Consider the following 23,291-nt stretch of genomic DNA (forward strand, 5'->3'; position numbering starts at 1 on the left):
ATAAACTTTTAAAATAATCTGTTTCACAACGCGCATTTTACAAAAAATATAGATGTTTTCAGTTTCGCGGTACCTCAGAGGAGTTTTGGGGGAGGTCAAACATCTCGTGGGGATGTTTCTTTGGTGGCATGGGTGGGGGTGTCCCAGGAGTGTCAGTGATGGCATCATTATCTTCAAGGAGAGATGAATAACCTGCATAGAGAGAGAGTGACAAAACACACATATTTTAGGCTGCATGACAGGTAAAACTGTGTGTGGACGAGGCATGGATCCAATACAGGGTTGATCTCTATGCCTGTGCAGTTGACTTTTTCTGTGTTTAGGGTGAACCGGTATGTATCTCTAAAAGGTTGTTTGGGATAGGCTGCTTTGAAGGTATCCTTCGTGCGTAGTTAAGCTACGTACTGGAGCTGCGAGGAGTGTGAGGAGAGGCTGGCAGGGGGCTGAGAGGGTTGCCAAGGCTGAGCTGAGAAGAGGCTCCCTGGAACAGAGACAGGGTCAGGCGACGGTCCCCAAACTGTAGGCTTTTGGGTCTCTGTTGCTTCTCTGGAAGGGTCTGCTAAGGATTAGAGTACAAAGATACAGCCCTCCTTGAAATCAATCAAGTACATGGGTAATTACTTACATTCTCAAATTACACCTTTGTTGCCTTTTTTTATGAGCCCAAACCCATTTAAGTTACCTCATCTATGTCTGGCTGTCTCTCCACCAAAACCTGTGACTTGCTCACACTCCATTCTTTTCTGTTCTTTCGGCCAATCCGGTTGTCATCTTCCGAGCGGGACAACATCGAGGCCCGGCGATCATTGGCAGTGGCACGGGACAACAGTGAACTGATGATGGATATCAGGACAGATAGAGAAAGAGAGAGTGAGAGAAATGGGGGGGTTGGGGGTGTACAGTTAGAGGGATTCATTGGCATGTGCAAGACATCAGACAATGTCACACTGTGAGATGTGGAAAAGCACAGACAAGTATACTCCTTACAAACATAGCAACACAAATTGACCACCAGAGCAGCACAAAGAGAGAAACACAGCTAGGGAGAAGGGAGGAGGAGGGAGGGCGGAGGGGGACTGTCTCCTGGGAGGAGGAGGGAGAAGGAAGGAGGAAAGAGGAGGAGGTGAAGGACTGACTCCTGGGAGGAGGAGCGCCGTGAGGGTCCATCAGAGGAGGCAGAGCCGCTGGAGAGGCCTGAGGAGGTGGTGGAGATGATGGAGACGGTGGACATGCGGCGCAGGGTGGAGGACAGGATGTAGGGAATCACTACTGAGCCCACGCGACTCTTCTTCCTCTCAGTCAGCGAGCAGGGCTGGGACACACAAATGGGATTAAACATCATCAGTAAACTTGGCAGGGGATGAGTGGATTGACAGGCAAAACACTAGCAGCAATGGAGTGCCTAAAGAAAGATTTATATAATGTACACTCTGCTTTGAATGAGGGGAGTTTAATAGGGAGGCAGTCAGAGGAGCCAATAGCTAAAGTTGCCACCCTCTAACATTAAATTGAGTTTGCTGCTGGCAACAGACCAGGGTTATGACGCCGTAATGCTTCTCCACTCTCTCCCGCAGGTCAGAGAAACAGGTGAGCAGGCGATTGTGTAAAGGCTTCAGCTGCTCCGTGGATTTCTCCCCGTGGATCCGGATCCCATCAGCCAGGAGAGGGATCTGAGGGGAGAGGAGGAGGGAGGAGCCTCTGTTCTTACGGCATGTACTGCATGTCTAAGGTCAGGTTCAATAACAAGGGGAGAATGAGGATATACTGTACCTGGAGGGCAATAAGATGTTTGAGGACCTCAATAATCTCAAGGTCCTCTGGGTGTTCATGTATGTAGGTGTCAGTGAAGAACGCCTTCAGAGAAAGAAAGGGGGTGGAATAAACATTTTTATTACTGGGACATATGGTCATATGGTCACAATAAATAGTAGCTAACATAACAGAGCTGCCGCTTTCAAGGAAGCTTTTAAGAAATCCCGCTATACCCTCCAACGAACCATCAAACAGGCTAAGCGTCAATACAGGACTTAGAACGAATCATACTACACCGGCTCTGACGCTCGTCGGAGGTGGCAGGGCTTGGAAACTATTACAGACTACAAAGGGAAGCTCAGTCGAGAGCTGCCCAGTGACACGAGCCTACCAGACGAGCTATACTACTTATATGTTCGCTTCGAGGCAAATAACACTGAAACATGCATGAGAGCACCAGCTGTTCCCGGAAGGTCTGTGTGATCACGCTCTCCGCAGCCGATGTAAGACCTTTAAACAGGTCAACATTCACAAGGACGCAGGGCCAGATGGATTAGCAGGACGTGTACTGCGAGCATGCGCTGACCAACTGGCATGTGTCTTCACTGACATTTTCAACCTGTCACTGACCGAGTCTGTAATACCAACATGTTTTAAGCAGCCCACCATAGTCCCTGTGCCTAAGAACACTAAGGTAACCTGCCTAAATGACTACCGACCCGTAGCACTCACGTCTGTAGCCATGAAATGCTTTGAAAGACTTGTCATGGCTCACATCAACACCATTATCCCAGAAACCGTATGACCCACTCCAATTTGCGTACCACACTAACAGATACACAGATGATGCAATCTCTATTGCACTCCACACTGCCCTTTCCCACCTGGACAAAAGGAACACCTATGTGAGAATGCTATTCATTGACTACAGCTCAGCATTCAACACCATAGTGCCCTCAAAGCTCATCAATAAGCTAAGGACCCTGGGACTAAACACCTCCCTCTGCAACTGGATCCTGGACTTCCTAACCCTGGGCCACCCCCAGGTGGTGAGGGTAGGGAACAACACATCCGCCACACTGATCCTCAACACAGGGGCTCTTCAGGGGTGCGTGCTCAGTCCACTCCTGTACTCCCTGTTCACTCATGACTGCACGGCCAGGCATGACTCCAACACCATCATTACGTTTGCCGAAGACATAACGGGCCTTATCACCGACAACGAGACAGCCTATAGTCAGGGGGTCAGAGAGCAGGCCGTGTGGTGCCAGGACAACAACCTCTCCCTCAACGTGATCAAGACAAAGGAGATGATTGTGGAATACAGGAAAATGAGGACCGAGCATGCCCCCATTCTCATTGACGGGGCTGTAGTGGAGCAGGTTGAGAGCTTCAAGTTCCTTGGTGTCCACATCACCAACAAACTAACATGGTCCAAGCACACGTGAAGAGGGCACGACAAAACCTATTCCCCCTCAGGAGACTGAAAGGTGCGTACGGCCAAGCTTCCTGCCAACCAGGACCTCTATACCAGGTGGTGTCAGAGGAAGGCCCTAAAAATTGTTGAAGAAACCAGCCACCCTAGTCAAAGACTGTTCTCTCTGGTACTGCATGGGCCACCCTAGTCATAGACTGTTCTCTCTGCTACCGCACGGCAAGCGCCAAGTCTAGGTCCAAGAGGCTTCTAAACAGTTTCTACCCCCAAGCAATAAGACTCCTGAACATATAATCAAATGGCTACCCAGACTATTTGCATAGCCCCCCCTTTTACACTGCTGCTACTCTCTGTGGTTATCATCTATGCATAGTCACTGTAAGAATTCTACATACATGTACATATTACCTCAATTACCCCGCACATTGACTCTGTACTGGTACCCCCCTGTATATACTCTTGCTATTGTTATTTTACTGCTGCTCTTTAATTACTTGTTACTTTTATTTTTAAAATATTTTTTTTATATGCTTTGTTGGTTAGGGGCTGGTAAGTTAGTATTTCACTCTAAGGACCACACCTGCTGTATTCAGCGCATGTGACTAAAACAATTTGATTTGATTTGAAAATAAGAACCAGGTGACAAATCTTCACTTAAATGTGAAATAAAATTGGAAAGGATTTAACCTCCTACAAAATAATAGTGGAAGTCAAACCTTCTCATAGTTGGTGTAGCCACCCATGACGGCAGGGTCAACAATGCCATTGAGCATCATGGAGAGTGGGTGGACTGACGTGGAGCTGTCACAGGCCTGCTGCTGAACCAGGTTACTGAGCTTCTCATTGGCCATCTCCATGGTTTCCACAGCATTCTGCAGGGGGCTGATCTCCTCCTGACCAATAGAAAAGCAAGGAGAGGTGAGGAGACATTGAAGTGTAGAAGACCAAATTGGTTGAGTGGGAACTATTTGCTGTGGGTGGTAGCAGAGTACTCAACTGTGTTTAGATTAAACATAGAGCACATGAACACCAGTAAGTTTGTCTTACTGTGCTTGTCATCATCATTACTGAGAGAACTTACAACAGAGATGGACTTCACTTCAAACCATTTTAGAATCCCTGGGAAGTAATAGGATGTGATGTAAGTTGTCCTCTCGATCCACATGGTCTGTAACATGAGGCAGAAAATATGCAGGAATGGTTAGCACAGATATTTTGAACAACAAACTCTTGTGTTAAACTGCTAAGTAAAAGGGCTAAATTCCTGAGTTTCTTAGCGATGTTCAAAGACAAGAGCGTTAGTATAAATGGAGGGATCTGGCTTTGTTGGGACTTTGCAGCATGGTGTGTCTGTCAGAGCTGTGTGAAAGGTACTCACTGCAAATTCATTGTCTGGGTTCTTTGCACCTTTCCTGAAGGGTCTGGAATACTGGAACTGGTCCACTTCATTGGTTCTGTAGTAGCTAGGAGAGGAAGAGGGACCAACAATGTAATGCATATGTAAGACAAATTAATCATACCACAAACTGTTGTGTCCTTACTTTAGAATCTGCTCAGGGACCCCCTTGTCTTTGAACTGGGTGGGCACAGTAAGGACTGGCTTGACTGTAAAACACTGGATGTCTGTGAAGAGCAGCTAAGGATAGGACTGTATATTATTCAAAAACTAAAACTAATCCCTAGTGCTATAGGTAAACAGAGACTGGGGCACCAGTGGATTACAGGTTCAAAACTGTGTCCTTGAGAAAGGTAAAAATGAACAATGTCCTGATTAGAAGCATTAACACCTATTAACATTTAAATAGCATTAAATAGCTGGGAGAACGAGGGCATGCTGCAAGAGGGCTAAAGGATACGCTGTCCTTGGGAGTTACAGATGTTGTCCCCAGGGGGCGCTGTGCTGGTCATCCTGGCGGCGTTTGGGAACTGAGACAGCAGCTTCAGACTGAAGTCCTCCAGCCACTCGTACTCCTTACCACGGTAGATGAACACCTTGTTCTGTATGAGCAAATCCATTCAAAGATGAGTATTCATTACCCCTTGACTTAATCCACATTTTGTTGTGTTACAGACTGAACTCAAAATGGGTTACATTTATTTTTACACACAATAATGACAGATTGAAAACATGTTTTAGACATTTTTGCCAATTTATTGAAAATGTAATACAGAAAATACAAACTGACATAAGTATTCACAACCCTGAGTCAATACTTTGTAGAAGCATCTTTGGCGGCGGATACAGTTGTGAGTCTTTTTGGGTAAGTCTCTAAGAGCTTTGATTGTTGATCATTGCTAGACAACCATTTTCAAATCTTGCCATAGATTTTCAATCCACAACTGTAACTAGGCCACTCAGGAACATTTAATGTAATCTTGGTAAGCAACTCCATTGTTTTAGGTTATTGTCCTGCTGAAATGTGAATTCATCTCCCAGTGTCTGTTGGAAAGCAGACTGAACCAGATTTCCCTCTAGGATTTTGCCTGTACTTAGCTCTATTCCATTAACTTTAATCTAAAAAACTCCCTAGTCCTTGCCAATGACAAGCATCCCCATAACATGATGCAGCCACCACCATACTTGACAATATGAACAGTGTTACTCAGTGATGTGCTGTGGATTTGCCCCAAACATAACACTTTTTATTCAGGACATATAGTTAATTTCATTGCCCAATGTTTTGCAGTTTTAATTTGGTGCCTTATTGAAAACAGGATGCCTGTTTTGGAATATTTGTATTCTGTACAGGCTTCCTTCTTTCACTCTGTCATTTAAGTTAACTACAATGTTTTCAATCCATCCTCAGTTCTCATATCACCACCATTAAACTCTGTAACGGTTTCAACGGTGAAATCCCTGAGCAGTTTCCTTCCTCTTAGTTAGGAAGAACTACTGTATCTTTGTAGTGACTGTGTGTATTGAAGCACCATCCAAAGCCGAATTATTAACTTAATTATGCTCAAAGGGATATTCAGCGTCTTTTTAAAAAATACACCTACAATCAGTGCCCTCCTTTGTGAGGCATCTGAAAATCTCCCTGGTTTTTGTGCTTGAATCTGTGCTTGAAATTCACTATTCGATTGATGGACCTTATATATAATTGTATGTGTGGGGTACAGTGAGTCATAAAAAATAAATATTAACCACTATTATTGAGTCCATGATTTCTTAAGCACAGTTTTACCCCTGAATTTATTTTGAATACTTATTGACTCAAGACATTTCAGCATTACATTTTTTTATCATTTCAAAAAATGTCTACAAACAAAATTGCACTTTGATATGATGGGGTATTATTGTGTGGAGATCAGTGACACAAACATTCAGGCTGTAACAAAATGTGGAAAAAGTATAAGGGTGTGAATACTTTCTGAAGGCAGTGTATATGGTAGCCAATCAAGTATGAATTATATGATTTATATGATTTAATGTGGCACAATCATTTCGCTACACTCGCATTAACATCTGTTAACCATGTGTATGTGACCAATAAAATTGTATTTTATTTTATTAATTATGATGTTGTTATTGAACTATATGCTACAGAAGATGTCCAATCTTAAATTAAAGATGAACTGTGGTATACAGGAATGTGCCACTGCAGTGTAGAAATATTGATGTTATGCCAAATCAAAGCAGTTCTGTCCTTGATTTTTTAATTGAACCCTTATTTAACTAGGCACGTCAGTTAAGAACACATTCTGACAAGAACCTGACAAGATTATGGAAGGTATTCAATCCATAGAATCACCTACTGCTTTATGGAACGGCTAACTAGTATAGCCTGCATTATACATCGTGAAACATTTTTTTCAACAATTGACTATCTGTAACGAGTCTCGTGGGTTGAAGAAGGAGACCAAGGTACAGCTTGGTAGGCGTTCATGATTTTTAATAAACTAAACACCGCAACAAAATAAAAAAAGTAGAAAAAAACAAACATGCACAGTTCTGTCATGCAACAAAACAGCTAAACAGAAAATAACTCCCCACAAAACCCAAATGGAAAATACCAACTTATATATGATCCCCAATCAGAAACAACGATAGACAGCTGCCTCTGATTGGGAACCACACAAGGCAAAAACAACAAAGAAATAGAAAACATAGAATGCCCACCTTAATCACACCCTGACCTAACCAAAAACAGAGAAATAAAAGGCTCTCTAAGGTCAGGGCGTGACACTATCATTTCATTTGATAGAGCGTGCCATAAGTAAAATTAATAAAAGGCACATGAACACATAATCTCTGGTGAATAAAACAGACCTTGAAATGTGCTATGTAGACTGAATTTAGGAAAATAGTTAATAATCTCACTCTGAGGAAAGTGGGGAATCCAAGGCCATAGTATCCCACAGCAAAGTATTCTGGCTGAGGCCGCATGGCATGCATTATATTCTCAAAGAACTGGGCTTGCTGTTTCTGTGGACGACAGCAGAGAGAGTAACAAAGCCACAATCAGGAACACAGACAACATACAACATACTGTAGCATCTCATTACAACTGTAGAAAAAACAAATACAAACATGGTTCAGTGTGAAATTTAAGGATCCATAATGAACATAGATTGTCTGGCACAGTGTGACAGAACACAGTTTTTGTACCACTCCACTGCAGCGAAGAACGGTTGAATACCACAATGACACAGTATTTACAAAAACATGACATACAATAGAGTATCACTTCATAATTCATTCACTATTACTTCCTAACGGCAGATGCCAGTATGTCAACCGGCAGTGCATGGGTGAGACTGTTGGCAGTAACTCTTATCTCTTCCCCATTTCCTCAACTTCTGTTTTCTGATGTAATGAATTGTTTTTTTCTTCAACTATTACTGTTATTTGGATTGGGCTAGCTGAAATGACCTTCTGTCTTAGACAAGACATGGTTATCCTAGCCTTTGACAATGTATCTTGAACAATTCATTCACATTGTATAGTGCCTTCAGAAAGTATTCATACCCATTTGATTTATTTCACATTTTGCTGTGTTACAGCCTGAATTCAAAATGGAATAAATATATTTATATATCTACATATATCTACACACAATACCCCAAAATGACAAAGTGAAAACATGTTAATAATTTTTTTTTGCAAATTCATTGAAAATGAAGTACATAAATATCTAATTTATATAAGTATTGACACACATGAGTCAATACATTAGAATAACCTTTGGCAGTGTTTACAACTGTGAGTCTTTCTGGGTAAGTCTCTGAGAGCTTTGCACACATGGATTGCACAATATATGCACATTCTTAAAATAATTATTTAAACTCTGTCAAGTTGGTTGTTGATCATTGCTAGACAGCCATTTTCAAGTCTTCTCATTGATTTTGAAGACGATTTAAGTCAAAACTGTAACTAGGCCTCTCCGGATACTGAGTTAGGAAGGACGTATGCATCTTTGTAGTGACTGGGTATATTGATACATCATCCAAAGTGTAATTAAAAACTTCAACATGCTCAAAGGTATATTCAATGTCTGCTTTTGAAATGTTTTACTCAACTAATTTTTACCCAAAGACCTCCCTGGTCTTTGTGGATTAATCTGTGCTGGAAATTCATTACTCGATTGAGGGACCTTACAGATAATTGTATGGATGGGGGTAATCATTCAAAAATCATGTTAAATACTATTATTGCACAGAGTGAGTCCATGACATGTATTATGTGACTTGTTAAGCACATATTTACTCCTGAACGTATTTAGGCGTACCATAACAATGGGGTTGAATACTTATTGACTAAAGACATTTCCACTTTTCATTTTTAATTAATACAAATAATAATCTAAAACATAACTCCACTTTGACATTATGGGGTATTGTGTGTAGGCCAGTGACACAACATTTCAATTGAATCCATTTTAAATTCAGACTGTAACACAACACATTTGGGTAAAATTCACAGGGTGTGAATACTTTCTGAAGGCACTTTATGTAATTAACTCCTAGCCTTTGAGAACACTGAAAAGCATGCCAGTACAGCATTAGACCTGGTCCTATTGAAAAGGCCTCTAAATTGGCAGTGGGCTATTAACAATCCCTCTCTTGCGATGTTGGTGAAGCCTTTTTACCATGAAGAAACTAAGAGGATAATACTTTTTAGTTTTACTTTGCATGTTTTTAAAGAAACATCTATAATCAGTAGTGACAATATTTTGAATAAATCTCAGACTACAGCACAATAGCAGAAGATAAATCGTCTTACCAGCAGTTGGCTAATCTCCATGAAGTCAAACATCTGGTTCTCGTGCATCTTTGCCAGCTGTTTACCCATCTCAATGGCTTTCTCCCACATCTGAACAGACACATGCAGCAGTTGGTAAAAAAAAATAATTAAATATGAACATGAGATGTGAACATGGTCGAGACATCACCATCTGTCCCTCACTAACACCTCTATTCAATCAAACCCAGACAGCAGGTTTCAGGGGTGATGTACTGTGCAGAGCACATGCCCCTTGGCCATTCCAGTGTCCAAGGGCCCTTTTCAGTGGAGGTATAATTTACTGACCATTTTGTCGTTGTTGTTCTGAACCCACTGCCCGCAAATAGTCGTTAAATAACATTTTATTTGTCACATGTGCCGAATACAACAGGCCCTTTCCCAACAATGCCGAGTTAAAAAGTAAGAAAAATGTGCAAATAAGAAAATCAGGAAATAGTAACACAATAAAATAGCAACAACGAGGCTATATACAAGGAGTACCGGTACCGAGTCAATGTGCAGGGGTACAATGTAGTTGAGGTAATTGAGGTAATATGTACATATACACTAACATTTAAAAGCTTGGGGTCACTTAGAAATGTCCTTGTTTTTTAAAGAAAAGCACATTTTTTTTGTCCATTAAAATAACATCAAATTGATCAGAAATACAGTGTAGGCATTGTTAATGTTGTAAATGACTATTGTTGCTGGAAACGGCTGATTTTTAAAAATGGAATATCTACATAGGCGTACAGAGGCTCATGATCAGCAAATCAAATCCACATGGTTAGCAGATGTTAATGCGAGTGTAGCGAAATGCTTGTGCTTCTCGTTCTGACCATGCAGTAATATCTAACAAGTAATCTAACCTATCAATTTCACAACAACTACCTTATACACACAAGTGTAAAGGAATTAATAAAAGTTGTAAAAGTTTGTGAGTGTTTTTGGTGACAAGCCAAATGTCTTCAGCCTCCTGAGGTTGAAGGGGCACTGTTGCGCCTTCTTCACCATGCAGTCTGTGTGGGTGGAACATTTCCGTTTGTCCGTGATGTGTACGCCGAGGAACTTAAACCTTTCCACCTTCTCCACTACTGTCCCGTCAATGTGGATAGGGGGCTGCTCCCTCTGCTGTTTCCTGAAGTCCACGATCATCTCATTTGTTTTGTTGACATTGAGTGTAAGGTTATTTTCCTGACACCACACTCCGAGGGCCCTCACCTCCTTCCTGTAGGCTGTCTCGTCGTTGTTGGTAATCAAGCCTACCACTGTAGTGTCGTCTGCAAACTTGATGATTGAGTTGGAGACGTGCTAGGCCACGCAGTCATGGGTGAACAGGGAGTACAGGAGAGGGCTGAGAACTCACCCTTGTGGGGCCCCAGTGTTGAGGATCAGCGGGGTGGAGATATTGTTACCTACCCTCACCACCTGGGGGTGGCCCGTCAGGAAGTCCAGGACCCAGTTGCACAGGGCGGGGTCGAGACCCAGGGTCTCGAGCTTAATGACGAGTTTGGAGGGCACTATGGTGTTACATGCTGAGCTGTAGTCGATAAACAGCATTCTTACAAAGGTATTCCTCTGGTCCAGATGGGTTAGGGCAGTGTGCAGTGTGATTGCATCATCTGTGGACCTATTGGGGCGGTAAGGAAATTGGAGTGGGTCTAGGGTGTCAGGTAGGGTGGAGGTGATATGGTCCTTGACTAGTCTCTCAAAGCACTTCATGATGACGGAAGTGAGTGCTACAGGGCGATAGTCATTTAGCTCAGTTACCTTCGCTTTCTTGGGAACAGGAACAATGGTGGCCCTCTTGAAGCATGTGGGAACAGCAGACTGGGATAGGGATTGATTTAATATGTCCGTAAACACACCAGCCAGCTGGTCTGCGCAAGCTCTGAGGACGCGGCTGGGGATGCCGTCTGGGCAGGCAGTCTTGCGAGGGTTAACACATTTAAATGTTTTACTCACGTTGGCTGCAGTGAAGGAGAGCCCGCAGGTTTTGGTTGTAAGGAATTCTAGATCAGGTGAACAAAAGGACTTGAGTTCCTGTATGTTGTTATGATCACACCATGTCACCATGATGACGTATCCCGAGTGAGCCATGTTTCTGTGAAACAAAGAACGTTGCAATTTGTGATGTCTCTCTGGAAGGCAACCCTTGCTTGGATTTCGTCTACCTTGTTGTCAAGAGACTGGACATTGGCGAGTAGTCTGCTCGGGAGCGGTGCGCGATGTGCCCGTCTACGGAGCCTGACCAGAAGACAGCTCCTTCTGCGTCGCCGTTGTTTTGGGTCACTGGCTGGGATTCGATCCATTGTCCTGGGTGGTGGACCAAACAGAGGATCCACTTCGGAAAAGTCGTATTCCTGGTCGTTATGTTGGTGAGCTGACGTTGCTCTTATATCCAATAGTTCCTCCCGACTGTATGTAATAAAACCTAATATTCCCTGGGGTAACAATGCAAGAAATAACACATTAAAAATTTAAAAAATACTGCATAGTGTCCTAGGAACGCGAAGCGAGGAGGCCATCTCTGTTGGTGCTCAGCAACCATCACTCCTGTGTTCCAAAGGCACGTTGTGTTAGCTAATCCAAGTTTATAATTTTAAAAGGCTAATCGATCATTAGAAAACCCTTCAGCACAGCTGAAAACTGGCCTTCTTTAGACTTGTTGAGTATCTGGAGCATCAGCATTTGTGGGTTTGATTACAGGCTCAAAATGGCCAGAAACAAATAACTTTCTTCTGAAACTTCAGTCTATTCTTGTTCTGAGAAATCAAGGCTATTTCATGCGAGAAATTGCTAAGAAACTGAAGATCTCTACAATGCTGTGTACTACTCCCTTCACAGGACAGCGCAAACTGGCTCTAACCAGAATAAAAAGAGGAGTGGGAGGCCCTGGTGCACAACTGCGCAAGAGGACAAGTGCATTAGAGTGTCTAATTTGAGAAACAGACGCCTCACAAGTCCTCAACTGGCAGCTTCATTAAATAGTGCCCGCAAAACACCAGTCTCAACATCAACAGTGAAGAGGCAACTCCGACTCCGATGATGGCCTTCTAGGCAGAGTTGCAAAGAAAAAGCCATATCTCAGACTGGCCAATAAAAAGAAAAGATTAAGATGGGCAAAAGAACACCGACACTGGACAGAGGAACTCTGCCTAGAAGGCCAGCATTCCGGAGTCGCCTCTTCACTGTTGACGTTGAGACTGGTGTTTTGGTATTAATGATGCTGCAAGCTATTTGCACTATTTAATGAAGCTGTAGCTATTTGATTAGCTGTTCAGCTGTCTTATGGCTTGGGGGTAAATGCTGTTCAGGAGCCCTTTGGTCGCAGACTTGGCGCTCCGGTACCGATTTCAGTGCGGTAGCAGAGAGAACATTCTATAACTTGGGAGGCTGGAGTCTTTGACCATTTTTAGGACCATCCTCTGACACCGCCTGGTATAGAGTTCCAGGATGGCAGGGAGCTCGGCCCCAGTGACGTACTAGGGCGTACGCACTACCTTCTGTAACGCCTTGCAGTCGGAAGCTAAGCAGTTGTCACACCAAGCGGGAATGCAGTCAGTCAAGATACTCTCAATGGTGCAGCTGTATAACCTTTTGAGATCTGAGGGCCCATGCCAAATATTTTCAGCCTCCTAAAGGGCCAGGTCTCTGAACTCCTCCCTGTAGGCTGTCTCATCGTCATCGGTGATCATGCTTACCACCGTTATGTTGTCTGCAAACTTAACGATGGTGTTGGAATCGTGGGTGAACAGGAAGGGAATAAGCACGCATCCCCGAGGGGCCCCCGTGGCAGATGTGTTGTTGCCTACCCTCATCACCTGGGGGCGGCCCATCAGTAAGTCCAGGATTCAGATGCACAGGGAGGTGTTTAATCCCAGGGTCCTTAGCTTAGTGATGATCTTGGAGGGCACAACGGTTGAACGCTGAGCTGTACTCAATGAACAGCATCCAGGTGTTGATGTGAGTTATGACCAGCCTTTGAAAGCATTTCATGGCTACAGATGTGAGTGCTATGGGGTGATAGGCATTTATACAGGTTACCTTGGCGTTCTTGGGCACATGGACTATGGTGGTCTGCTTGAAACCTGTAGGTATTTACAGACTGGGTCAGAGAAAGGTTGAAAACGTCAGTGAAGACACTTGCCAGCTGGTCAGCGCATGCTCTGAGTATGCGTCCTGGTACTCCGACTGGCCCTGCGGCCTTGTCAATGTTAACCTGTTTAAAGGTCTTAATCACATTAGCTACGGAGAGGATGATCACGCAGTCATCCGGAACAGCTGGTGCTCTCATGCATGTTCAATGTTCTTTCCTTGAAGCGAGTATAGAAGGTATTTAGCTTGTCTGGTAGGCTCGCGTCATTGGACAGTTTGCGGCTGTCCTTCCCTTTGTAATCCGTGATAGTTTGCAAGCCGTGCCGTTTATGCTTCAAAACCAAAAAGTTGGTGTCTTGATTGCTGACCAATGACCAATCATTAGCATTGGCGCGCAAAGGCGGGTGCGCATATCCAGATTAGTGACCAGAAAGAACTTGTTTAATTTCCTTCAGTTTTGCATGGCAAAAACAGAGTAGGCCTACATTCATCATCTATATAAAATGCAGTTTATCAATCTACTACTGACTCATCTCTGCCAGTACAATAGGGTATCTGGTGATTTTGATGAATCATTTTCATATTTCAGATAGGTCTAGTTTGGGTGGATACTGGCTGTCTAAAGATAAGCAGCTATAACATTGCACTGTCTTCAAAGTTGTGGGTTGAAGATGTAACATATTCTGCCCAAAGTATAATGATATGTTTAAGGAAGAGCCGGCCTACCTATTGACAACGCGCACTCTGCAGGCAGGCTGCCCTGGAAATTGTTGGCACGGTACAGAACGCTTGTCCATCAGATCCTGCAACCTCCACTGCAAGTAGACTGTATGATTTTGCTTGCTCTGGACTCCAGAGAAGTGACATGATATATACCTACTTGATATTGGCTGCTAACATGAATGATTTTCAACTCCAAATGCAGGTGAAAAATGGGAGTTATTTCTGTAGGCTATCTTTCGTTTGGAAAAAATGCATCACCGTTTATGGATGCAATGGCAGGCCATTTTTGCGCATTGATTGTGTGTGCATGTTTGCGTGTGCGCACATGCATGTGTGTATGCGGGGGGTTGCAAGTTCTGTACAACTCCTTTTTGGGGGTAACTGGGATACATGATAGTGGCAACAAATGGAGTTGGGTTGATTTACAGTACCAGTCAAAGGTTTGGACACACCTACTCAATTCAAGGGTTTAATTTATTTTTACTATTTTCTACATTGTAGAATAATAGTGAAGACATCAAAACTATGAAATAACACATATGGAATCATGTAGTAACCAAAATAGTGTTAAACAAATCAAAATATATCTTATACTTGAGATTCTTCAAAGTAGCCACCCTTTGCCTTGATGAGCTTTGCACACTCTTGGCATTCTCTCAACCAGCTTCATGAGGTAGTCACCTGGAACACATTTCAGTTAACAGCTGTGTCTATCAAAAGTTTGTTTGTGTAATGTCTTTCCTTCTTAATGTGTTTGAGCCAATCAGTTGTGTTGTGACATGGTGGGGTGGTATAAAGAAGATAAAAGATCAAGTTCATATTATGGCAAGAACAGCTCAAATAAGCAAAGAGAAATGACAGTCCATCATTACTTTAAGACATGAAGGTCAGTCAATCTGGAAAATTACAAAAACGTTGAAAGTTTCTTGAAGTACAGTCTCAAAAACCATCAAGCGCTATGATGAAACTGTCTCTCATGAGGACTGCTACAGGAAAGGAAGACCCAGAGCTACCTCTGCTGCAGAGGATACGTTCATTAGTTACCAGCCTCAGAAATTGCAGGCCAAAAAAACGAGTTCAAGTAACCGAGACATCTCAACATCAACTGTTCAGACGAGACTGCGTGAATCAGGCCTTCATGGTCAAATTGCTGCAAAGAAACCACCACTAAAGGACACCAATCATAAGGAGAGACATGCTTGGGCCAAGAAACACGATCAATGGACATTAGACTGGTGGAAATCTGTCCTTTGGTCTGATGAGTCCAAATGTGAGATTTGTGGTTCCAACTGCTGTGTTTTTGTGAAACGCAGAGTAGGTGAACGGATTATCTCTGCATGTGTGGTTCCCACAGTGAAGCATGGAGGAGGTGTGATGGTGTGGGTGTGCTTTGCTGGTGACACTGTCTGTGATTTATTTAGAATTCAAGGCACACTTAACAAGCATGGCTACCACAGCATTCTGCAGCGATACGCCATCCCATCTGGTTTGCGCTTAGTGGGACTATCATTTGTTTTTCAACAGGAAAATGACCCAAAACACACCTCCAGGCTGTGTAAGGGCTATTTGACCAAGAAGGAGAGTGATGGAGTTCTGCATCAGATGACCTGGCCTTTACAATTATCCGACCTCAACCCAATTGCGATGCTTTGGGATGAGTTAGACCGCAGAGTGAAGGAAAAGCAGCCAACAAGTGCTCGGCATATGTGGGAACTCCTTCAAGACTGTTGGAAAAGCATTCCAGGCGCCAAGAGTTTGCAAAGCCTTCTTCAAGGCAACTTTGAAGAATATATATCATATATTGTGATTTGTTTAAAAAATAATTGGTGACTACAAGATTCCATATGTGTTATTTCATAGTTTTATTCTACAATGTAGAAAATTTAAAAAAAAATAAAGAAAAACCCTTGAATGAGTAGGTGTGTCCAAACCTTTTTACTGGTACTGTGCACTGAATAAAAATATAAACCCAACATGCAACAATTTCAAAGATTTTACTGAGTTACAGTTCATATGAGGAAATCAGTCAATTTAAATAAATTCATTAGGCCCTAATCTATGGATTTTACATGACTGGGAAAACAGATATGCATCTGTTGGTCACCGGGCTCCCGAGTGGCGCAGCGGTTTAAGGCACTGCATCTCAGTGCTAGAGGTGTCACTACAGACACGATTCCAGGCTGTATCACAACCGGCCGTGATTGGGAGTCCCATAAGGAGGCGCACAATTGGCCCAGCGTCGTCCGGGTTAGGGATTGGCCAGGGTAGGCCGTCATTGTAAATAAGAATTTGTTCTTAACTGACTTCCCTAGTTAAATAAAGGTTAAATACAAATACCTTCAAACAATGGGCCCCAGGATTTCATCAAGGTATTTTTGTGCATTCAATTTGCCATCGATAGCTTATGCCATCAATTTGCCATCGATAGCTTAATCGGTAGCTTATGCCTGCCTAAACCATTACCCCAACGCCACCATGGGGCACTCTGTTCACAACGTCGACATCAGCATCTCGCTCACCCACACGACGCCATACAGATGGTCTGCAGTTGTGAGGCCGGTTGGAAGTACTGCCAAAATCTCTAAAACAATGATGGAGGTGGCTTATGGTAGAGAAATTAACATTAAATGATCTGGCAACTGCTCTGGTGGACATTCCTGCAGTCAGCATGCCAATTTCCCGCTCCCTCAAAACTTGAGACATCTGTGGCATTGTGTTGTGTGACAAAACTGCACATTTTAGAATGGCCTTGTATTGTCCCCAGCACAAGGTGCACCTGTATAATGATCATGTTGTTTAATCAGCTTCTTGATATGCCACACCTGTCAGGTGGATGGATTATCTTGGCATTGGAGAAATGCTCACTAACAGGGATGTAAACAAATTTGTGCATAACATTTGAGAGAAATAAGCTTTTTGTGCGTATGCAACATTTCTGGGATCACTTTCTTTACATGTTGCATTCATATTTTTGTCATATTTTTGTTCATAATAGTAAAGGTGGCTACAGTATTTCTTACAATCTTCTATTTTGACTGGATTTGTGTTGTTCATTGTTTATAAGTGCAGCATTTATTTAAGTTACAAAATAGTTTTGCACTGCTTACACAGTGGTTGAATGTGTGAGCAGTGCCAGAGGACAAAAATCAGTTAACCACCTAACTGAGGAACTCAATTTAACCCTGTGCAATACTCTAGATTCAGTTGCACCCCTAAAAACTAAAAACATTTCTCATAAGAAACTAGCTCCCTGGTATACAGAAAATACCCGAGCTCTGAAGCAAGCTTCCAGAAAATTGGAACGGAAATGGCGCCACACCAAACTGGAAGTCTTCCGACTAGCTTGGAAAGACCTTACTGCTGCTCGATCATCCTATTTTTCCAACTTAATTGAGGAAAATAAGAACAATCCGAAATTACTTTTTGATACTGTCGCAAAGCTAACTAAAAAGCAGCATTCCCCAAGAGAGGATGGCTTTCACGTCAGCAGTAATAAATTCATGAACTTCTTTGAGGAAAAGATCATGATTATCAGAAAGCAAATTACGGACTCCTCTTTAAATCTGCATATTCCTTCAAAGCTCAGTTGTCCTGTGTCTGCACAACTCTGCCAGGACCTAGTTTCAAGAGAGACACTCAAGTGTTTTAGTACTATATCTCTTGACACAATGATGAAAATAATCATGGCCTCTAAACCTTCAAGCTGCATACGGGACCCTATTCCAACTAAACTACTGAAAGAGCTGCTTCCTGTGCTTGGCCCTCCTATGTTGAACATAATAAACAGCTCTCTATCCACCGGATGTGTACCAAACTCACTAAAAGTGGCAGTAATAAAGCCTCTCTTGAAAAAGCCAAACCTTGACCCAGAAAATATAAAAAACTATCGGCCTATATAGAATCTTCCATTCCTCTCAAAATTTTTAGAAAAGGCTCACTGCCTTACTGAAGACAAACAATGTATATGAAATGCTTCAGTCTGGTTTTAGACCCCATCATAGCACTGAGACTGCACTTGTGAAGGTGGTAAATGACCTTTTAATGGCATCAGACCGAGGCTCTGCATCTGTCCTCGTGCTCCTAGACCTTAGTGCTGCTTTTGATACCATCGATCACCACATTCTTTTGGAGAGATTGGAAACCCAAATTGGTCTACACAGACAAGTTCTGGCCTGGTTTAGATCTTATCTGTCAGAAAGATATCAGTTTGTCTCTGTGAATGGTTTGTCCTCTGACAAATCAACTGTAAATTTCGGTGTTCCTCAAAGTTCTGTTTTAGGACCACTATTGTTTTCACTATGTATTTTACCTCTTGGGGATGTCATTCAAAAACATAATGTTACCTTTCACTGCTATGCGGATGACACACAGCTGTACATTTCAATGAAACATGGTGAAGCCCCAAAATTGCCCTCGCTAGAAGCATGTGTTTCAGACATAAGGAAGTGGATGGCTGCAAACTTTCTACTTTTAAACTCGGACAAAACAGAGATGCTTGTTCTAGGTCCCAAGAAACAAAGAGATCTTCTGTTGAATCTGACAATTAATCTTAATGGTTGTACAGTCGTCTCAAATAAAACTGTGAAGGACCTTGGCGTTACTCTGGACCCTGATCTCTCTTTTGAAGAACATATCAAGACTGTTTCAAGGACAGCTTTTTTCCATCTACGTAACATTGCAAAAATCAGAAACTTTCTGTCCAAAAATAATGCAGAAAAATTAATCCATGCTTTTGTCACTTCTTGGTTAGACTACTGCAATGCTCTACTTTCCGGCTACCCGGATAAAGCACTAAATAAACTTCAGTTAGTGCTAAATACGGCTACTAGAATCCTGACTAGAACCAAAACATTTGATCATTTTACTTCAGTGCTAGCCTCCCTACACTGGCAAGGGCTGATTTCAAGGTTTTACTGCTAACCTACAAAGCATTACATGGGCTTGCTCCTACCTATCTCTCTGATATGGTCCTGCCGTACATACAGTGCCTTGCGAAAGTATTCGGCCCCCTTGAACTTTGCGACCTTTTGCCACATTTCAGGCTTCAAACATAAAGATATAAAACTGTATTTTTTTGTGAAGAATCAACAACAAGTGGGACACAATCATGAAGTGGAACGACATTTATTGGATATTTCAAACTTTTTTAACAAATCAAAAACTGAAAAATTGGGCGTGCAAAAGTATTCAGCCCCTTTACTTTCAGTGCAGCAAACTCTCTCCAGAAGTTCAGTGAGGATCTCTGAATGATCCAATGTTGACCTAAATGACTAATGATGATAAATACAATCCACCTGTGTGTAATCAAGTCTCCGTATAAATGCACCTGCACTGTGATAGTCTCAGAGGTCCGTTAAAAGCGCAGAGAGCATCATGAAGAACAAGGAACATACCAGGCAGGTCCGAGATACTGTTGTGAAGAAGTTTAAAGCCGGATTTGGATACAAAAAGATTTCCCAAGCTTTAAACATCCCAAGGAGCACTGTGCAAGCGATAATATTGAAATGGAAGGAGTATCAGACCACTGCAAATCTACCAAGACCTGGCCAAGACCTGGCCGTCCCTCTAAACTTTCAGCTCATACAAGGAGGAGAGATGCAGCCAAGAGGCCCATGATCACTCTGGATGAACTGCAGAGATCTACAGCTGAGGTGGGAGACTCTGTCCATAGGACAACAATCAGTCGTATATTGCACAAATCTGGCCTTTATGGAAGAGTGGGAAGAAGAAAGCCATTTCTTAGATATCCATAAAAAGTGCCATTTAAAGTTTGCCACAAGCCACCTGGGAGACACACCAAACATGTGGAAGAAGGTGCTCTGGTCAGATGAAACCAAAATTGAACTTTTTGGCAACAATGCAAAACGTTATGTTTGGCGTAAAAGCAACACAGCTCATCACCCTGAACACACCATCCCCACTGTCAAACATGGTGGTGGCAGCATCATGGTTTGGGCCTGCTTTTCTTCAGCAGGGACAGGGAAGATGGTTAAAATTGATGGGAAGATGGATGGAGCCAAATACAGGACCATTCTGGAAGAAAACCTGATGGAGTCTGCAAAAGACCTGAGACTGGGACGGAGATTTGTCTTCCAACAAGACAATGATCCAAAACATAAAGCAAAATCTACAATGGAATGGTTAAAAAATAAACATATCCAGGTGTTAGAATGGCCAAGTCAAAGTCCAGACCTGAATCCAATCGAGAATCTGTGGAAAGACCTGAAAACTGCTGTTCACAAATGCTCTCCATCCAAACTCACTGAGCTCGAGCTGTTTTGCAAGGAGGAATGGGAAAAAATTTCAGTCTCTCGATGTGCAAAACTGATAGAGACATACCCCAAGCGACTTACAGCTGTAATCGCAGCAAAAGGTGGCGCTACAAAGTATTAACTTAAGGGGCTGAATAATTTTGCACGACCAATTTTTCAGTTTTTGATTTGTTAAAAAAGTTTGAAATATCCAATAAATGTCGTTCCACTTCATGATTGTGTCCCACTTGTTGTTGATTCTTCACAAAAAATACAGTTTTATATCTTTATGTTTGAAGCCTGAAATGTGGCAAAAGGTCGCAAAGTTCAAGGGGGCCGAATACTTTCGCAAGGCACTGTACCTACATGTACACTACGGTCACAAGACGCAGGCCTCCTAATTGTCCCTAGAATTTCTAAACAAACAGCTGGAGGCAGGGCTTTCTCCTATAGAGCTCCATTTTAATGGAATGGTCTGCCTACCCATGTGAGAGACGCAAACTCTGACTCAACTTTTAAGTCTTTACTGAAGACTCATCTCTTCAGTGGGTCATATGATTGAGTGTAGTCTGGCCCAGGAGTGTGAAGGTGAACGGAAAGGCTCTGGAGCAACAAACCACCCTTGCTGTCTCTGCCTGGCCGGTTCCCGTCTTTCCATTGGGATTATCTGCCTCTAACCCTATTACAGGGGCTGAGTCACTGGCTTACTAGGGCTCTTTCATACCGTCCCTAGGGCGGGTGCGTCACTTGAGTGGGTTGAGTCACTGATGTGATCTTCCTGTCTGGGTTGGCGCCCCCCCTTGGGTTGTGCCGTGGCGGAGATCTTTGTGGGCTATACTCGGCCTTGTCTCAGGATGGTAAGTTGGTGGTTGAGGATATCCCTCTAGTGGTGTGGGGTGCTGTGTTTTGGCAAAGTGGGTGGGGTTATATCCTTCCTGTTTGGCCCTGTCCGGGGGTGTCATCAGATGGGGACACAGTGTCTCCTGACCCCTCCTGTCTCAGCCTCCAGTTTTTTTGCTGCAGTAGTTTATGTGTCGGGGGGCTAGGGTCAGTTTGTTATATCTGGAGTACTTCTCCTGTCCTATCCAGTGTCCTGTGTGAATTTTAAGTATGCTCTCTCTAATTTTCTCTTTCTCTCTTTCTTTCTCTCTCTCGGAGGACCTGAGCCCTCGGACCATGCCTCAGGACTACCTGACATGATGACTCCTTGCTGTCCCCAGTCCACTGCTGCTCCAGTTTCAACTGTTCTGTCTGTGATTATTATTATTTGACCATGCTGGTCATTTATGAACATTTGAACATCTTGGCCATGTTCTGTTATAATCTCCACCCGGCACAGCCAGAAGAGGACTGGCCACCCCACATAGCCTGGTTCCTCTCTAGGTTTCTTCCTAAGTTTTGGCCTTTCTAGGTAGTTTTTCCTAGCCACCGTGCTTCTACACCTGCATTGCTTGCGGTTGGGATTTTTAGGCTGGGTTTCTGTACAGCACTTTGAGATATCAGCTGATGTACGAAGGGCTATATAAATAAATTTGATTCGATTTGAATCAATGTTGTTTCCATGTCATTTCAATGAAATGACATTGAACCAACATGGAATAGACGTTGAATTAATGTCTGTGCCCAGTGGGCAGATTGTGCTGCTTTCCCCTCTTCTGTAATAACTGCTCAACGGGTTTGTGACCACGGTTGCTGGAATTATTTGAGCACATGCCCCCCAAAAGGTATGTGCATGGCCCTGTACTGTGGTGAACAGTAGTAATCTGTAAATCTGGTCACCATGTTTGATTGAATATGGCCATCAGATTATTTTGTTGCAAATTCAACTGACACAAATATCTCTGGCAGTAGCTCTTGTGGTATGTTCAGGGGAAGTAGCATAGGAGCTCTAACCCTACAGATGCGGTCAAATATATTGGCACTCTAGCACAATTCACTATTTCTTCTCAAATAAGTTGAAATTGAAAAAATTGATGGGGTTCGCACATGTATTTGTTTGATTTACAACTGCACCCCCAAAATAAATCTAAACTGAAAATTAGATTTTTCAGTTCAAAGTGAAAAAATGGCCTTGATGATTCTCAGCAGTGATCCTACTTGTGGTAAATTGCAGGTGACTACAGGGTAAAAATAGCCATTCAACCAGTTTTGAAAAGAGAAAACAGAACATTCTGCTCCATTGCAAAGTGCAAGGGAGCCAATATATTGAACTTCATCTGAATATCAGGGTTCCTAATAGGGTAACTGTAGTGAGGATGAGGGTGGGAACTCACTTTGCCCTTGTCCAGGTAACAGATTATCTCCTGGAAGAGCCTCTCTTTGAGCTCCTGCTGGGTCCAGACATGTTGGCCGTCACCGGGGATCAGATGAGGTGCACAGGGCTTGTCAGACCACTGAGGTGGACACAATACACAAATTGCATTTAGTTTTCTAGTAATGTATGTTATAGTATGTTAACTGTAACTTTAGGGAAATATTCAAAAGACTGATGTTTTTATTGAAAGTCAAATTGAATGTTGAGTGAGACCTCAAGGAGTTCGGCATGAAGTAACAGGGTATAGGCTGCCTCTGTGTAGTTCTCACAGACAAGGTGTAAATCCCTCAGCTTGTACAGATACCTGAGGACGAATTCAGTATTTTAGAGTGATATCTAACAAAATGGGATGCAAAGAAGACTATTCATTTATCCAACTGTCTCACCGTATGTAAATGTCTTCCCGTTTCTTCTCTTTATAGAAATTCTGTCACAACCAAAATAAAAACAGTGGAAAAACTCAAATGTTTGATGATAACATTTAGTAAAAAATGA

The 23,291-nt window shown here is 42.8% G+C and overlaps 1 protein-coding gene across 2 annotated transcripts in view; it reads right to left on the reverse strand.

The window, feature by feature from the left end:
• Positions 1 to 23,291, reverse strand: part of LOC115111565 (dedicator of cytokinesis protein 5-like) — a 53,422-nt gene that overhangs the window by 3,604 nt on the left and 26,527 nt on the right. The window contains exons 35-50 of one of the 2 annotated variants that reach the window (XM_029637724.2): positions 23,183 to 23,223; positions 23,010 to 23,100; positions 22,756 to 22,875; positions 9,411 to 9,500; positions 7,509 to 7,613; positions 5,044 to 5,185; positions 4,729 to 4,810; positions 4,566 to 4,650; positions 4,269 to 4,355; positions 3,904 to 4,080; positions 1,771 to 1,854; positions 1,533 to 1,670; positions 1,137 to 1,312; positions 683 to 833; positions 406 to 556; positions 74 to 192 (exon numbers count right to left, since the gene is read on the reverse strand). In XM_029637724.2, coding sequence (XP_029493584.2) covers positions 74 to 192; positions 406 to 556; positions 683 to 833; positions 1,137 to 1,312; positions 1,533 to 1,670; positions 1,771 to 1,854; positions 3,904 to 4,080; positions 4,269 to 4,355; positions 4,566 to 4,650; positions 4,729 to 4,810; positions 5,044 to 5,185; positions 7,509 to 7,613; positions 9,411 to 9,500; positions 22,756 to 22,875; positions 23,010 to 23,100; positions 23,183 to 23,223 — 1,839 coding nt within the window. Of the gene's footprint in view, positions 1 to 73; positions 193 to 405; positions 560 to 682; positions 834 to 1,136; positions 1,313 to 1,532; positions 1,671 to 1,770; positions 1,855 to 3,903; positions 4,081 to 4,268; positions 4,356 to 4,565; positions 4,651 to 4,728; positions 4,811 to 5,043; positions 5,186 to 7,508; positions 7,614 to 9,410; positions 9,501 to 22,755; positions 22,876 to 23,009; positions 23,101 to 23,182; positions 23,224 to 23,291 lie in introns of both variants that reach the window. The other variant, XM_029637723.2, reaches the window with a different exon arrangement.

The sequence above is a fragment of the Oncorhynchus nerka genome, linkage group LG27 (assembly GCF_034236695.1).
Source record: "Oncorhynchus nerka isolate Pitt River linkage group LG27, Oner_Uvic_2.0, whole genome shotgun sequence".
NCBI classification, from domain to species: Eukaryota; Metazoa; Chordata; class Actinopteri; order Salmoniformes; family Salmonidae; genus Oncorhynchus; species Oncorhynchus nerka.